At 38.8% G+C, this 17,860-nt stretch overlaps 2 protein-coding genes across 2 annotated transcripts in view; one reads left to right on the forward strand and one right to left on the reverse strand.

The window, feature by feature from the left end:
* Window positions 1–17,860, forward strand: part of c22h18orf63 (chromosome 22 C18orf63 homolog) — a 151,246-nt gene that overhangs the window by 77,845 nt on the left and 55,541 nt on the right. Inside the window, exon 14 of the transcript XR_016149144.1 lies at window positions 615–809. The gene's annotated coding sequence lies outside the window, so the exon portion shown is untranslated. The remainder of the gene's footprint in view (window positions 1–614; window positions 810–17,860) is intronic.
* LOC120492259 (uncharacterized) lies at window positions 7,762–16,308 on the reverse strand. Its single transcript, XM_039690442.2, has 13 exons — window positions 16,145–16,308; window positions 15,453–15,643; window positions 15,210–15,350; window positions 14,025–14,163; window positions 13,696–13,885; window positions 13,474–13,615; window positions 12,936–13,079; window positions 9,724–9,779; window positions 9,434–9,615; window positions 8,943–9,343; window positions 8,640–8,736; window positions 8,350–8,539; window positions 7,762–8,263 (listed from the first exon to the last, which is right to left on the reverse strand). The coding sequence occupies exons 1-13, from the start codon at window positions 16,262–16,264 to the stop codon at window positions 8,121–8,123; spliced, it is 2,136 nt and encodes a 711-aa protein (XP_039546376.2). The 5' UTR covers window positions 16,265–16,308; the 3' UTR covers window positions 7,762–8,120.

A 17,860-nucleotide genomic window follows, 5' to 3' on the forward strand; every position in this document is an offset into this window, starting at 1 on the left:
GGTGAACTGAATCCCTAATCACTCGGCTCATAAAAGAAAGTGCTTACTTGCCAAGAGCGAGAATCCTTCATCTGTTTTATGTGTTCCTTTAAACCTCGACACGTTAGAGACGAGTGTCTCGGGTTGCTTTAATTGCCAATTAGATAGCCTTGTGCAGTCAGTGAGGGATTCTGTCTTCAAACGTATTAATGTTATCAGCAAATCGCAGATACTCTTGAGATCGCCTGTGCTTTCTCATAGCCCGTGAACCGATGAATAAGCACATTGTTTAAATGGACATGGAGTTGTGCTTGTTTTCTCTGTGAGGGTCTTGCTTAAGGGCTTATATGAGGTCATTTAGAAATACAATGATTAGCTTATTAAATGGTTTTATATCTTTCAAAAGTTAGTTGCTTATGTATTATATTATATTTTGCATTATATATTGTAATGTAATTTATTCCTGTGATCAAAGCTGGATATTCAGCATCATTACTCATTAGTCTTCAGTGTCACATGATCCTTCAGAAATCACTCTAATATGATGATTTGATGCTCAAGAAACATTTCTGATATTGTCAATATTGAAATTTGTGCTTATAAAACTTAAACTTTTTTATTTATTTTTTCGCTAGATAAGACCCTTATTCATCGTCTGGTGTCGTTTAAAGCCCTTCGAAGCTGCACTGAAACTCTCATTTGGACCTTGAACCGTTTGGACCCCATTGAAGTCCATTATATGGAGAAAAATGCTGGAATGTCTTCATCAAAAACCTTAATTTCTTTTCGACTGAAGAAAGAATGACGTGGACATCTTGAATGACATGGGGGTGAGTAAATTATCAGCAAAAGTTTTTTTTTTTTTTTAAAGTGAACTACTCCTTTGATAAAAAAAAAAAAAAAAATCTAAACCTGCGCTTTTGAATGGTAGTTTGCAAAACAATAATTATGGTCTTAAAAGAACACAATTTAAAAGGTCAATCAAACCAGATAAATGTCACAGTTTGCTAACTGACTTTATTTCCACAAAGAAAGTGCAATCCTGCCATCTTGTGATCCTAAGACACTGTTACAGTATAATGTTAGTTATGGATTTGGACATTAAAAAAACTATCCCCAAGTATTAAATACAATATACTGGTGCACCACACAGGTTAATGTAAATGTCATCTTTAGCTTCCTCCTTTCTGAGATTTTATAGTTCTCAGATGAGCTTTAAAAGAAGTGTTGGTACTCGAATCAGTTTCTCCTTTATGCCAAAGACTTGTGCTTTACTCATTCCTGAAGAAACGCTGTTTCGGGGAGAATATTGCTCTATTATTAGAATGGGGAGGATTACTGATACAACAACAAATATGTTAGCAATGCCTTCACTGCCTATCATTATTTACTACATACACACTTTGCTTCTTCACATAATATGTTTACTTTAGCATTATTTCCTTTGGGCTGGTTCATAAACCGGTTTGGTGCTATGTTGTGATAATCTCTTATATTTTCAGTAAAATATAGGCCTGGTTTCACTAACAGGTCTTAAATTAAGCCAGCATTAGCCCTTAGTTAAATTAGGACATTTAAGTAGATTTTATAAGTATGCTTTAAAATAAAAACATTACAGCTGTGTATCTTGTCTCAGTTAAGACAGCTCAAACCAGTTCGAACAGGAGAGTCACGAACGCGCATCACAGAACAGAGCAAGGCGAGCATTTGTGCTTATAAAACTTCAACTTTTTTACTTATTTTTGAAATGAGCGATGGTTTCTCTGGATAAAACCCTTATTCTTCGTCTGGTGTCGTTTAAAGACATTTGAAGCTGCACTGAAACTCTCATTTGGACCTTGAAATGGTTGGGGTCCATTGAAGTTCATTTTATGGAGAAAAATCCTGTAATGTTTTCATCAAAAACATTAATTTCTTTTGGACATGGACATCTTAGATGATATGGGGGTGAGTAAATTATCAGCAAAAGTTTTACTACTCCTTTAATGCTTCGTCTGTGAAACTGGAGGATTGACCTTCACGACCTAACTTCACTTTGAAGACGGCTCAGTGGATGATATTTTCTCAGTCTTCGAGCCCCACCTGGTGGAAAACATAAGTAATCTGCCCAGAATAAATATTTTTTTCACAATCTGTCTGTCATCACAATCTGCGGTTTTGAAATGTAATAATGTTTACACAAAGTGAGAATTTTAAACTACTAAGTATTTTTTTTTTTAGCTATTTTTATAACCTGACATGGTACATCTATAGGTTTTGTCATCATCTTTCCACCACTAAAGGACGATTAAGACTATACAGTAAAAATAAATGTACTTTTTTCAACTTTCAAGAAAAAAATAAGGGCTAAAGATGCAGTTGGGTTCAGTTGACAAAGCAGATCTCATTACAACAGAGTGTGTATGCCTGTCCTGCTGCAACCAAATTGCCTTCGGGAAATGAGTAAAGATGAATCACATGCCTTTATAGACTCACAATGAAGGAACCTGGGGATGTTTTGGGTTTGGGTCCTGTAGTTTTTGTAGTTCTCGTAGTGATTGTAGTTGTCATTTCAGGTCTTTGTTATTCATTTCCTAGATCTTTGATTGTTGCCATCAGTTTCTAGTTTGTTAATTGGTTGCTAGTGAGCTTAAAGGCCTCTTATTTTCCTATTGTACACATACACATGATGGAGAGGATAGGATCCCGCTAGGCTTCTGTTCTTCTTGTAAGCACTTCTACTGGTCAGGACACAAAGATTGAGGAGACTAGCGCTTCTTGTGTACATATTCACTCTGATGACCATAGATATGCATAATAAAGGATAAATGTCTTATGGCGGAGTCTCTATCGTCATCACCAGCCGGCGGCCATCTTGTCACAGGCAAGTTTTTTGGCGGGCTTTGTGGTTCCTGATGTAACGTGAGAACACAAATACTCTTATCTCACTGAAATCTTGGTAGATTTACAAACGGTTTGGTTTCTTACTAAAGTTATTTATGTGGGTATAATACTGGATATTTACATAAATAATACATAATTATTCATAAGTGTGCAGTGTCATAACTACATCTCTGACGTTTAAAACGAACCAAACCGTTTGAAAATCGGTAGAAATTGAGCAAGTTATGGTTATTTCAAAAGTACATGCAACATTAAAACACGAGTGAGCGAGCTGCCTGTGACAAGATGGCCGCCAGGTGCGGACGTCGACCTCCATTGGCCAGCAGTGTGGACGAGACTTCTAACCTTCTATGCTGATGACTCTTATCAGGAGTCGAGACAGGATTCAGTTGCAGGCTCAAACTAAAGTTTATTGACTGAATAACAAGCCAAAAATTGTAATAGATAAACAAAACAAAAAAATTAAACACAAGAAATCCAGGAAAATAAACAAGGAAGGTAATCAATAACAGGTGCGGAGCAGAGCACTGACGATGATTGAGAGGGGGTGGTAATTAATGACAGGTGCGGGGACAGAGCATTGACAAACGAGAAAGTGGGGAAACAAATCAACCACGACAGCGGAGCACATGGCGAACTGTCAAAACAAAGCCATGCGCCCCGAGACAACAGCCACGCAGACAACGCACATAAAGAAAACAGGCGAATCAGACCGGAGACATGACAGACTCAGTCACTTCTTAATTCAGAATACTAACATTCAGTATCACATTTAAATAACAGTTAAAGCTCTAAATACCCAAAGGATGGGCAATTGAAGACAATGTAGGCTAATTATTGGTCTGGTTACACGAAATGATTTTGGCAATAATAGCCTATTTTCATAAATCTAGATGCATTAACGAAGAATCAAATTTTCCAAAATAGCTTCATCAAAATGAAATACTGGATAATCCTTCTGCTGACTAATTAGTACATTAAGACATGTATACAACTTAAACTGTCACATTAGACTGTGTTTGACTGTATGACTGTATAACATTACACATCTTGTTTATCTGTCCAGCATGTAAATCGCTACCTGTCCGTGCATGCACTTGAAAGTGCACAAAGCTCAATAATACCCTTAAAACACAGTTAAAAAATTGAGAAAACAAAGATAATTTACTTTATGGTCATGTACTAATACTTTTAACACCAAAACGGCAACATCCAAACGGACCAACATCCAAATAACAGGAAGGAAGAAACTTCTAGGCGCAGCTGCCATTCTCTCAATAACATATCTCAGTACTAACGGAAACTTTGACGCAGAAGGCAAACTAAAAGGCGAGTTAACTTAAGCCGAGTTTTCCTCTATCTGGCAGAGCAGGGAGGATCACCAGATGTGCTACTGTTGGAGTGTAGACTTGCCCCTTTAATTCTACATCAGCAGAAGTGTCATGTCCATCAGGACTGCGGTGTGGACATGTCAGGTCTTGATGACATGTCCAATAGGTCAGAGGGCCCTAGGCATCTGTGGATCTACAACCATGACAACCATTTTAACAGTTAAGTCTGAGGGAGAGAACTGCCATTTTTTGCCGGGTATGGAAGCCTGGAAGGTTGTTTCAGATAAACCTGAACCAGAAGTTTGCCACTAGGACTTGCGAATCCCTCCAGTGTCTGCAACTCAACAATTCAGACTCTGGGTAGATTACTTGTGGCAAGGAATTATCTGCCCGCCCCATGAGCAAACTGTTTCGCAGATAAATTTAACTCAGATCCACATGAGTAAAAAGCAGGTTTGTGGAGATGGGCAGAAGGCAAGTCTGGCATTTTCGTAATAGTTAGCTGACACCGTGGACGCCCATATTGGTGGTAGCTGGGTCCTGGAGTAAGAAGAGAGAACCTTGAGACCATATGTTCATCTATGTAAGGACATGCCGAGGTTTGCCTCTAGTGAGGTCGTCTGCAGGATTGCTTGCTGAATCCAAATAGTGCCAGGAACATTTCTCTGTTAGCTCCTCAATTTCGGTGACCCCATTGCCAACAACGACTTTGTTGTGGCCAGGTAAGAACCCTGGAAGAGTCTGTCCACAACACTCTGGTCTCTATTTGCAAGGTCAGTTACCTTCTTGCGCAATCTACCTAACTGAGCTGGCACAAGAGCTCCACAAAGCTCCAGTTTTGGAATGGAATGAGAACATTTGGGGGAAACTTGGGATCGAGCCACCATGAAAGACAGGCAACAGATACTGGTTTAGACTTTGCAAATTATATTTGTGGGAACAGTTTAAAAATAGGAGTTCCCCAGTATGACTTACATGGTGGTGGGGTATATACCAACATTCATCACATTCTGTCCCCTTAGTTAATTCCTGTCAGCATGAGCTTCTCCATCGTCTCTTCTTTCACTGGATCCTTTAACAAACATTTCTTTATACTGTGCAGTGTGCAGATTAGGCATGACTGACTCCTCGGGGACGTGCATCCGAGGCATATCCTTCTGTCATAGTAATGACGTTGCTAGTTAAAGAATTCTGTTCATTTCTGTGCAGATGGTCTTGGTTTCAAGTAACTTTAAAGCCTCCTGATCTTGTTTTATCGAGTCACCTCATTCTCATCCCAGTGTGGAACATCTTCTACCTGCCAGAGTATTTGGACATTCTTAAAGAGCTCATCTTGGGGTGAAAGAATAGATGTCAGCAGGGTCCCTCCCAGGCGTGTTTGGAGAGCAGCAGGTCCATCTGGAGAACCTAATCTGATTGGTGTAATGAGATGTGGCTGATCTGACCCAATCAGTAGTATAGGTTGAGCATCTTTCACCGGCAGGATGGGAAGACTGCTTAAGTGTTTATACTTCTTCTGTAGTTGATCCACAGGATAAGACTGCCATGACAGATTAAGGTGATCTGCAGTGAAGGCATGTCCAATATTTTAATTGGTTTGAGGCTTATGGGTTGGGGATACATGAAAGGATATACCCATGAAGATCTTTAAAGTCTTGTCACATGGTGTGGGCAGGGAGATCTTCAGGTGTGGTTAGGCTGGTTCTCACAGAGCCGTCATCCAGAATTGCAAAGGTGTTGTGCAAAGTACAGTCTTCATAATGAACTTGTACAAGTAATACGTTGAGGTTTGTCCTAGTAAAATCTGTCTGGAGAGGAACTGGTAAGGGCTTTACACAGGTTACAGGCTTTACACAGGTTACAGGGCACATTGGCACACATATAATACATTTGTCACGGATTAAAGAGTTCAGCCCCATCTGGAGGAAGCACATTTTCAAGAGCTATTATTAAGTCTGGCAAACTCAATTGGATCTGCTTAGCTGAACTTGGGGATAGTAGGGGTAGGCCCTCTATACACATACTCTGACACTGGTGTGTGGGTTAAGGGTGGTATATTTTACTCTTCCTTGACTACAGGGGCTATACGACTCAACTGAGCTGGTTTAGACCCAAATCGGGGGGAAGAAACTGGAATTTCGGCCTGTAAATATTTCCGAAACTAGGTCTTTGCAGCTGAGGATAATACCACTCTTACGCCGCCTTCACACTGGCAGTTGAAATCAGCTCCGATGCGGCTGCGAAACGACCGGAAGTCATTCATTTCCTATGGAGATTCGAAGACCGCATGCGAATGGGTCCGAAACGGGTCCGACCGAGTGCGGTGCGATCAAAACCGTGTCTGTTGGTCATCCGGATGCGTTCAAAAAATTGAACTCGTTCCTATCCGACAATTCCAGCGGAAGTTGAGCGTTGCTATGGTACTGACAACCAAACCTGAATTATTAACTTTTAATAAAATAAATAATGATTTTATAACGATAAGTTGTCATGTCATTTTTTATTTTCATGACTTTCTAACGTTTATAAGGGCAGTTAATACAATTAAATTGAAGGTAGATATTGAACTATTGACCACTATATCACATTTTTTTAGCCGACCTGACATGTCAACGTCCTCAGCAACTTTCCTCACGCAGCATAACCCTAATCAGAGAGATCAAACAGAACTGACAGAATCAAACTTTAATCTCTCCGCCATTTTTGTTCTACCCGCGTCCGACGCTTTTCACTGTGTAGTACGACGTCCGTTGGGAACGTATTGCGTATTACGGAGCTGATTTCAACTGCCAGTGTGAAGGCGGCGTGAGGTCTTAGGGTGTTGGAAGCGGTGGTAGCACATCTGGATTTTGAGATCAGGTATGCTTGTGAAAGGTGAGCCTGGGAGACCTTTGAATACTTTGGTACCTCTGGTTAGTATGTAGCTGTGTCAGGTTTTGTTAACTTTAAAGCCTCCATACCTCTGCAGTTCTCAGTCGGGCTCTGGCCACTCTTAATCATCACCGGATGTGGCCAGCTCTGTCTGGTCGATACGACAGGAAGGACTGGATGGCAGTTGGGATTCTGGTCACACTGGAGATCGATCATGGCTATTAGTTGTGCCGAGGTCTGCTCTAAGGTTTTGGGCAAATTGACCAGTTCTTTTAACTCAGTATTAATTTCTTTCAACTCCATTAGATCAGTATGAAAGGCTTGGTGTGATTGCAGCAGCTTTTGTGTGTGCATGTGTGTGAATATATAATTGTATGCACTTTTTTTCTGATAAACATATTTTCATTAAACATTTAATTAGCAGTAAGAGTATATTTTGAAGGCTTTTCAATGTCCCACAAGTATTACTGTAATAATATGACTACTACGTACTGCTTAAGTTCAGTAAAGGGAAAAAAACTAACCAATATGAAAACTAACAATGCACTTGAAAGTTGTGTGACATAGTGCTAATTTCAAATATTCAGAAAATGTTTAGACCAAAGCTTTGCAACATGTAAGCTCTGTAGTTTAATTGTATGCAACACTTTGAAGAGGCAGGATAACTTATGTTTTAAGTCATAATACCTAGGCTGTGTAAATGATATATAGATTTAATTGTGAAAAGTAGAATACATGTAAACGACAAGCTGTAGCTGACATGAAACATTTTAACAAACTTGGAGAAAAGAAATAGATTCTTATTATAGAGTGAAGTATTACAGTATAAAACCCATCCCTGATCCACACTTTATATCTTTACAGTTACATAAAACTTATGCTGGGTTTCCATATTCTTCAACCGAACATGACTAGAAGTTACATTCATGCAGACAAAACAGATGCTTTTGTTATTATATTACCGAACCAAACCAAAAAAATCTTTAGCAGAAACCACAGAAATACATATCTCCAAACTATGTTGATTACATTTGATCATAGATCGGACTGATCCGATCAAATATCATTTTTCAAAAGTGTGTAGTTGATCTTTGATCCTCTGGATTTGTAGAGCATCATTCCACACACCATTGCAACTACTGCTACGACACACCCAGCGACAAAAACCAGGTTCAAGTTCAAGCTTGGACTGATGGCTTCTGGAAACAAACAAGGGACATTAGCATTTAAAATGCCTTATCTTTTGCACAATCTGCATAATATACTATGGTATGTAAGGACGTACCAGTGAGTGATGCGCTCCTCTTTAGACGCAGGGGTCCCTGGGAGATGAAGTGACTTCCGGTCTGAATGGCAGCTTCTCTTTTGTGAACGTGCGAGGGTGGTGCAATGACCGTGCCGTTGGTGCATCCCTGAGCACAGCGCGTGTAGGGATTGTTGGCTTGGCAAATGATAATGGAGCAGCTGATGAACACCTAGAGAGGAAATTAAAAAAAAAACACATTCATTATTACACTACAATAGTGCTGTTTGCTGTTCTTCAGTTGTTTTTTTGGTGTGTGTGTTTATTCTTACCTGGTCATATTGTCCAATAAACCTGAAGGCCTCCATACTGAACTTAACATTGGGCTCGTGACTTGTGTAGATGTGAACGGTTTCATCAACCCCGCATCTGATATACATTGAAAAATTGGATTTGATTAAATGGTCGGAAAATGGCACTGCGGTCGAAGCATTTATTTTGGACACTTATTTAGATTCGATTTTTTTTTGCCATTTGGGATACATATAGTATATTAATTTTATAAGGTTATTTTGTCATTCAACCTCTGAGTCTATTACAATAACAACACTATTGGAGTATTTTTAGTTTCTTACCCATTTGTGATGATGGGATAAGAGATGGGGTAATTGGGATTATCATAGGGTGTAGCTGCACAGGACTCAAGGAAGACCTCAGTGTTTTGCACTAAATTGACAGGTTCGATCTCCATGTAGATCGACTGTCCCACGTTGTACTCCAGTGGGTAGGTGTTGGGCAGTCTCATGTTTCTGAAACTGTTAGTCTGATAAAACTCAAACTGATAGCTGAATGAACCGAAGCCTCTCTCAGTGAAGTTGACAGCTAGCCTGTGAGCATCAAACCTCGTGGTGATGCTGCTCTTCTTTTGGTACTTGCACATGACTTCAATTCCAATCTCATTTTTCCTGGTTATGACATGGTTTGGATCATCGAAAGTAACGATTGTGTTCTTGAAGAGGAGATGTTCCTCAGTCTCCTTCAAAGAAACAAGTTTAAAAGTAGATTAGATGCAGTGGAAAACTTTTTATTATTATTTATGTCTACAGAAACTCATTGAACTCCTTACTTCCATTTGAGTACCGCATCCGGTAAGAGAGAAAGTTGTAAACACATGCGTGCTGTTGGAAGAAACTAAACACGAAGCATTGTTGTTCAACCGCAAGTGATCTCCGTGGATCCCTGAAATAGTGGCTCTTTCTACTGACACCGAGATTGTGTCTCTAGAGCAAGTCACTTGTGCTCTTGGACCTTAAGCAAATAAAGAAAAATGTAGATAAACATTTGCTCAAAGGACACACAAAGAATTCATACATCAAATCAAATGTCAAGAAGAATTTCAATAAATGGTGTAAATACCTTCAGCCTCGACCACGACAATAACACACCTCATCTCAGACTGATAGTTCCTAGACCTAAAATATTACGATTAATTAGCTTTCATATGGCCCATTTGGTAACACTTTACTTTACAGTGTCCTTGTTACACATGTTACATGTAGTTACAGTAGTGCAGTGCATAATTACACGCAACTAACCCTAAACCGAACCCCAACCCTAACCATATAGTAAGTACATGTTCTTAATTACATGAATCAAGTCTCGGACTCGCTGGTATTCGGACTCGGACTTGTCTTGGTCTCGGCCACTGGTCTCGCCAAATATGGCTTTTGGTCTCGACCAAGTCCCACATTTTTGCATGTGTGTTCATTTATTACTAGCCTATCAGGGTAACGTTAACTTAGAAAATGCCCAAATTAACTGACCAAGTGCTCACTACAACGGAGCGCGTCTTCTCATACTGTTACTATAGTTACTGGGTGTTGCGCACGATTCCCGCAATCATAATCCACACAGATTATAAAATCAAATCATTCTTTTAATAACTATCTGCCAGACGCAATTTCACAAACAGTGTGAGCGTTCAACGGTGCCGCGTCTTCTCTTCTCTCATGTGTTGTGGAAGGCGCATCAAGCGCTGCTGCGATACTACACACTCGCGTTCAGGAGTCGGGACATGACGGAATATTCACTTGCACAATCGGGTCAGCGGTGCATCGTGAATAAAGCTAACCATTGGCACATCTTTTTAAGTCTTACCAGTTTAACATTCAAGCAATGTTAAACTGTCAATCCTCACGCGCTCTCTGGAATAAATATGTGCACATTCATAGAAAATCTGCCTCAAGAACAGCTGGCCAGTAACAAAAGTTATTTTTCACGGATTAGCTATATTGCTTTAACACTCAAAACTGTGTCAATTTCGGTCTTCGTGAGTATAATGGTCTAAACATAGTCGGTTTTGTCTTTAATAAGCATAAAGCGCATGCCAGTATACAGGGCCGTGGGAACTAGGGGTGCTGAGGGTGCTGCAGCACCCCCTGGCGACAGCTGTTTTACTACATTGAAATTTAATATGACGTGACTTTAAATAACTTTGTTTTTCAACATGTTTTTTAAGAACACCTTCTACCTTTATAAAACGACTCTAACGATTATTTCATTTCCATATGTTGTCGAAGTGTTGTATAGAAATTAATATAGGCTGCCTATCATAAGGCAAAAGTCGATCTCGCATAGAGTGAGTGGCATGACACTGGTTGAGGTCCAGCATCTCAAAATTGATTTGACACTCATTTTATGCATGTGAAAAAACTAAATACAGATGTCTTGATTAAAGCATTCTTTGGCATTAAGGGCTGTTCACAAAGAACGAGTTTTTCCATTACCCTCTGCTACTGTTCCAAATGCTTTTCACTGTGAACGCGCACGCAACTGTTGCGCTCGCGTCTCACGAATGAAACCTCATTCTCAAAACGCGGCACTCAAGTTAAAATAAGTTCCAAAAAATGCACCTCGAAACCTTGCATTCCCTCAAATTCGCCTGTATGTGGTGTAATGGTAGTTAATGTAATGGTCAAGTCAAGTGGAAGAACATTAGACTAACGTGCAAGAGTTTCTGAGTTCTATCCACACTCACATAGTCCCCCCCCCCCCCCCCTCATTAAAACCGATTATGTTTATCAGTTGTTGTCAAGCAGGGACATGACAAAATGTTTGAATGCATTTTACTTTGTGGTTTCACCGGTACGAATAGAGATTTCGCCGCAACTGATCAAGCTCGTGTCCGTGTGAAGATGTTCCTTGTGGCAGCGCGAGCCACTGAGTCAACGAGTAGCCTACTGTGATCACTTGATTTTAAAAAATAACACATTTCAGCGTGCTATTTCTCCTCTTATTTAACAAATGAATGTTCTGCAACGCATTCTCACCCCAAGGCGTCACCTTTGACCATGCTTCAATATTTGACGTTTTAGGCGCCCTTTAGCGTCACTTACATGACGCGATCCTACGGCGTCATCTAACTGACGCTAAAGGAAAGCGTCTGTTAGAGGACGCGGTTAGGTTTAGGTGTGGGGTGGGGGTAGGGTACACGCGATCCTAGGGCGTCATCTAACTGACGCTAAAGGGCGCCTAAAGCGTCAGATATTGAAGCATGTCCAAATGCTTCCCAAGGCGTCAGTTAAGTGACGCCTTGGGTGTGAGAATGGGCTGTGTTCTGCTAGACTAGTTAAACGGATTTGTTTTATTTATTTGTATTGGTACATCCACGCCGCGAGATGTTTAAAAGTGCTGGGGACAATATCGACCCTGGCAAAAAGTGGTGGAGAAATTCCCAAATTATAATTATTAATAATTATGATAGTAGTAAAAGGTGTTTCTGGTTTGTTTGTTTTTTTGCGTCAAAATATTTCTCAAACGGCAGTGCAAACCCCCTGATGACCCAATGCCCCTCCAGTAGATCTGCTCTGGCGCCGACTCTGTCAAGCCACGCCCATTAAGCCCCGCCCCCAGCACCCCCATGATAAAATATGTTCCCACGGCCATGCCAGTATAATGAACAGAGAATCCATGCACTAGCTCTTAAAGTGACAGCAACCATACTGTATGTGTCGGCCATTAATTTTGTCATCAAAACAATAAAAGAGAGCTTTAAGTTAAAGGAATCAGGATTAATAGCCTATGTGTTTAATTTATTCAGAACTAAAATACTATCCAGTGTTATTTTCCATTTGATTACTTTATTCAGTTTCAGTCTAATACTAGTGTTAGACCTATTCAAAAACGTTTCTCTTTAATTGTCTTTATTTGTATATTTATTGTATTTATTTGCGTAACTTTTTTCAATTTAATTGAACAATTTAAATCAAGCCTTGTGTTGTGTAAATTCTTAACAACATTACATAAAAAATGCAACGAGCGCAAACATTTAGGCAAGATAAATTTAATAATTTTGTTTGGCAAAAACGAAATTCAGGCCCTGAATGCTTTTTTTTTTTCCCTGTCCTGAACTCGGTCTTGACTCGGACTCAAACCTTTTTGGACTCGGTCTAGACTTGGACTCAACTAGTCCTGGTCTTGGACTTGTCTTGGACTCGACAAAGGTGGTCTTGACTACAGCCCTAATTAATACACAGTACTTAATTGCATAATTACACTGTAACACGGACACCTTAAAATAAAGTGTAATTGCACGTTTTGATTTAAGTAATCTAACTGTGTAATCATACCCAGCTTGGCCCTCAGCAATGAAGCAAATTGGAAAGTGCTGGCCATAACTCTGTGATGTTGGTGTCCAGTTGATCACATACTCTCCAGCGGTGGTGGTCTCCTTTGTGCTGTTCAGAGGTCCACTAAAGACCACATCACTGATGCTGGACAATCAGGGAAGAAAAGAAAATCCAATTAGATTCACATGTATCAGTTTAAAAATGAACTGAAATTGTTCAATTGAAACAAATGTATCATTCGCAAAACTTGAAAAGGCTCAGCAATTTACTGAACACAATCAAATATACAGTAAGCGTCACTGTTACTTAATGGTGGATCTGGTGAAAAAGCGGTCAGCGATCAAAATATTGATTTTGAATATGTTGAAAGAGACAGTTTTGACAATATGTTTGATATCGTGAATAGGAGCTCTGATGAGGCCAGTGATAATGGTACATTAAAACATCTGCTCAAACCGAATTCTTCCAAGCTCCAAAGGATAACAAAATATGCATTATTTTATTCTTCTGCACTTTTATATTATCATTTCCTTCATACCTTGAGTGGGTTGCCGTAGCTTTTACTCTGATCTCTAGCTCTTGATTGACACGAGCCTGTAGGTGTTCTCCGTGATGAGGTGTTGGGTGGATGAACCGAGGTAGATATTCACCCTCATTGCAAGATGGTGCCGGAGACTCCACTAAACACAAAACATACTGTAACAAGAAGGTTGTGGCAGAGTATCACAATTAAAAGCCTGGTTTCAGCACTGAACGGTACCTTCTAAAGCGAACTGGAGAGGGATTCTGCTCAGTGGATTGGAGGATCCATTGACAAATGGGCTTCTGAACGCTGCGGCCCTGGCAGTGTAGTTTAGACTGATGTTCTGGGTGGGATAGTCTTCCATCACCAACTCAAATGCATAAACACCTAGTGCTGAAGAGTTGCCAGATGACAGAGTACATGTGTTCTGGGAAGAAGAAAGATATGAACCGTGAATGATGCAACCAAGTCAGCCGAGAACATGTGAAGGAATGAAAGAAAACACTTCTTGCTTTTGTATAATGATCAACATACATGATTGCACATTATTCCTTTCATATTCTCACCTGGTTCAGAGTGAATCCGGCATGTTGGTTGCACATTCCACACTCATTTGCAGACAAAACTCCATATCTACACCTGACCTGATCGTGATCTGGATCACAGGACAACAGATTGTAGTTCCTTGGGCAGTTCTGAGGGACTCTAGAAACAATCCAAAAACAGTCACATTTTTGTCATTTAGTACACAGGCTTCAAGAATTACTTGGATGCATTTACACTTTTCTAAAACATTTTTGCAATTAATTTACAATTAACAACTGTTCCTAAGGTGACTTTTACTGGATCATGTGAATCATAAAATCGAATAATAAAATAAAATTATACAAAATATACATAAATAATTGTGATATGTTGGTTAGATTTTGAACACGAACATTCTTATAGTGTACACTCTTAGAAAAAAGGGATCTATATATGAAGAGTTCAGATGCAAAAGCCTCTAAATGCCATTTGAAATTTTCTTCTAAAATGACCATTTTTATCAAGCTTGTATATTTAAGTTCAGTAATTTCACTTAAATGACAATTAATAAGTAACCTTCATTGCCATTTAAGTGAAATTACTGAACTGAAATATACAAGCTTGATAAAAATGATCATTTTAGAAGAAAATTTCAAATGGCACTTAGAGGCTTTTGCATCTGAACTCTTCATATGTATAGCATAGGGTTCTTTACTCAACTGCAAAGGACCTTTTATGCAAAAGATGATGATAATTACAAGAAAGAACCCTTTTGGCACAAAGGTTATTTATAGGCTATTATTTATTCATATATTGCATTATTCTGCAACATTTTGCAGTTGTAATTAAATTATTGTTTATTAAACTTTTGTAGTAACTTAATATCACATTTTAATCATGATGGTTTTTGGAGGATAAAAACTGAAATGGCACTCTTCGTGTGATATTGATTAATTACATTTTTTAATCCCCATATCTTAAATTTTGTGATCATTCACATGCATTGCATTTTAGGGGTTCCAAATATGTAGCGCTTTAGAACCTTTTCTATATAGAGAGATCTATTTAGATTAGATTCTTAAAATACTAAAACCGACAGCACACATAAGCTTAAAATGATTAAAAAAAAATCTAAATGAAAGTTGGAATTTCCTCAAGAAGACTTTTCAGTAGTTCAGTAGTACTGCAGATGGAAAACTCTTTTGATGAAGACAAACTGATTTTACCTGACAATGGGAAGTGTGGTGGCGACTGGAGATCTGTTGGGCTGAGAGGTGTCAGATCTTACTCCAAGGTCAATTTGTGTGATAAGTTGCCAGTTTCCAGTATTTGAGACTTTGTTATAGATCCAGCAGCAACTACTTTGGCTGTTGACACAAGCAAAAGGCAACTTTTCATTAGCAATGAATTAGCTTTATACTAGATAATGGCGTGTCGGAATAGTCTTATTCCTCTGCATAAGTGCTTACTGCAGCTGAAACGGGCTGTTGTTGGGGACGGTTCTCTTCATGAGTGCCTCAGACTGACACCAGCTGCCACCTTTGGAGCTGCTGTCTATACGACCACTCACATAAGTTTTACTGCCACAGTTTCCAGACCTGCAACTCCAGGGATCATATGAACTACAGCTATGAAAGGCCTCCTTGTAGCGGATGTCCACCTGAAAGAATGCATTTGTAATAACTTTAATAAAAGGATGTCTCAACATCCTTCATTTTTCTAGAATAACACGATAATAAACATTTTAGAATAAAATGGCCGATTGCCTTGTCTTGCTTATACTAATTTCATAACTACTAACTTATGTACCCTAGATATAATACATATTAAGTCTTAGCTTTACTGGACAAAGTTACAGCCTTATTATAACTGGCACACAATTAAAATATTATGTGACATTTTACAAACCGACCATAATATAAATGTATCATAAAATGTAATATTATTTTAATGGTAATGCTTTTCCTATTTAAAGATTTGAAGTCTAGGACAATGATAAAATAATAAAATCTATGCAAAAATTATTAGCATTATGAAAGAACTTTTTGTGACGGATATATATATATATTTTTTTAAATGGAAATATCCAAAAATCCCATGGCGCATAAAAGTGCACCTTATTGCAAAAACACCTATTTGCGGTTGTGAATAAAGGTCTCACCTCATAGGATCCATCAGGATTCCTTCTTGAGCTGAAGGTCATTGAGCCTCCGTAGAAGTGCGAGGCAGTGGCTGTGGATGCCAGCATCAGCAGAGCTGACAGCAGAGAGGACACACTCATGATGATGATGATGATCCTCGCTGATCACTGCGCTGCCCTTATAAAGGACCTGATGGAGGAAGTCATCCAAAAACATTTTCCAGTAAAGGAAAGAAAACCCATACCTCAATTCTACTCCTCCCCAAAGAATGATTGGCATGCAATTGTTTTGTAGCATTGCATTTTTTTTTTCTTTACAATAGACTGATCGAGAGGTTTGAGATAGTTTCGTAAATTTTTCCTTTAATATTTATATTTTATTTAATTTCAGCTTTATTAAAAGTTACCAGCAATAGCCCTGCTACAGCGAATAAAAGTAGTTTAATGTTTAAATGCTCTCCTCAGATGCAATCATAATTAAGTAAAAGATGCCACAGTATGTTTATCTGGTTATCAAAGGTACAGTATATAAATCATGTTTTATGCACTCATGAATTATGTTGTTAAATCTTTAGTTGGCATGACACTAAGTGAGGGAACATATGTTTTCTTTTTTTCTTTTTCCATTATTTCAATCGTAAAATTACAAATATTTATATTTACAAATATTTACAATGTGTTGCAAATTATTATGCATGTGACAGATTTTAGATAATTGGTATCAATCACAGACATGTTTGTTAAGTTAAAAGATAAAAACCTGTTTAAAAGATAAAAACCTGTTAAAAGAGGTTGTTCCACATTATTAAACAAGTCACAGTTTTCATGCAATGTGTGGAGGAAGAAAGATCTTTCTGAAAAAAAAAAAGAAGATGAACTGGTGCCACATCTTACAAAAGGCATAAAAACAAATACAATTTTGCAAAAACTTAATAGAGTTTGTTGAACTGTTGTCAACTGTCTGACTTTATCCAGTCAGATTGAGCAGCAAGCAGGTATTTGAAGATGCTGGTGTCTCTGGAGTCTCAAGCACCTCTTCATACAGGCTGCCAGTTGTGTGTAAAGATGCATTTCAGCCACTTCTAACCAAAGCTCACAAAGAGAAACGTTTGCAGTGGGAGTAGAAATACATTTTCAGACAGTTTTATTGCTGTGATGTTTTTACAGCATGGGATAGTACGTTGCCCTGCATGAAGATACTTTTATTTCAGAAGGCTTAATCCTTCTTTTTATACCATAGCATTAAGTGGTCAGTTCTGAACTCCAGGACTCGTGACACCCTCAGAGACCCTAAAGGGACCTTCCATATCACTTCCCAATATCCCAGCCCAAATCTCCACCCATCAGCTCCTAGCTGATGTCCAGGTCTTGTTGAAACAGGGTGGCCATCCACCAACCATCCAGAAATCCACCCATCTAGACCCTTCGCTGAAGTACAGCATTTGTCAGTGAATAAAAGGATTTAAAAATGAATCTTCATTTATTTCTGCACCTTCTGTAAATGTTTCTCTTTGTGAGCTTTGGTACTTAGGAGTGGCTGAAATGCAACTTTACACGCAACTGCCAGCCGCAGGTATAGAGGCAGAGACACCAGCAGCTTCAAATACCTGTTTACTGCTCAACAGTGGCTTTATTATTATTATTATTATTTATTTAATTTTTAATTCAATTAAAATTTATTGGATAGAAACTTTCCTTAATAAGCCTTCATCTGACCGGGTTCTTATACCTTCTTTT

This window comes from Pimephales promelas, chromosome 22 (genome assembly GCF_988280905.1).
Source record: "Pimephales promelas chromosome 22, fPimPro1.hap1.1, whole genome shotgun sequence".
Taxonomy (NCBI): Eukaryota; Metazoa; Chordata; class Actinopteri; order Cypriniformes; family Leuciscidae; genus Pimephales; species Pimephales promelas.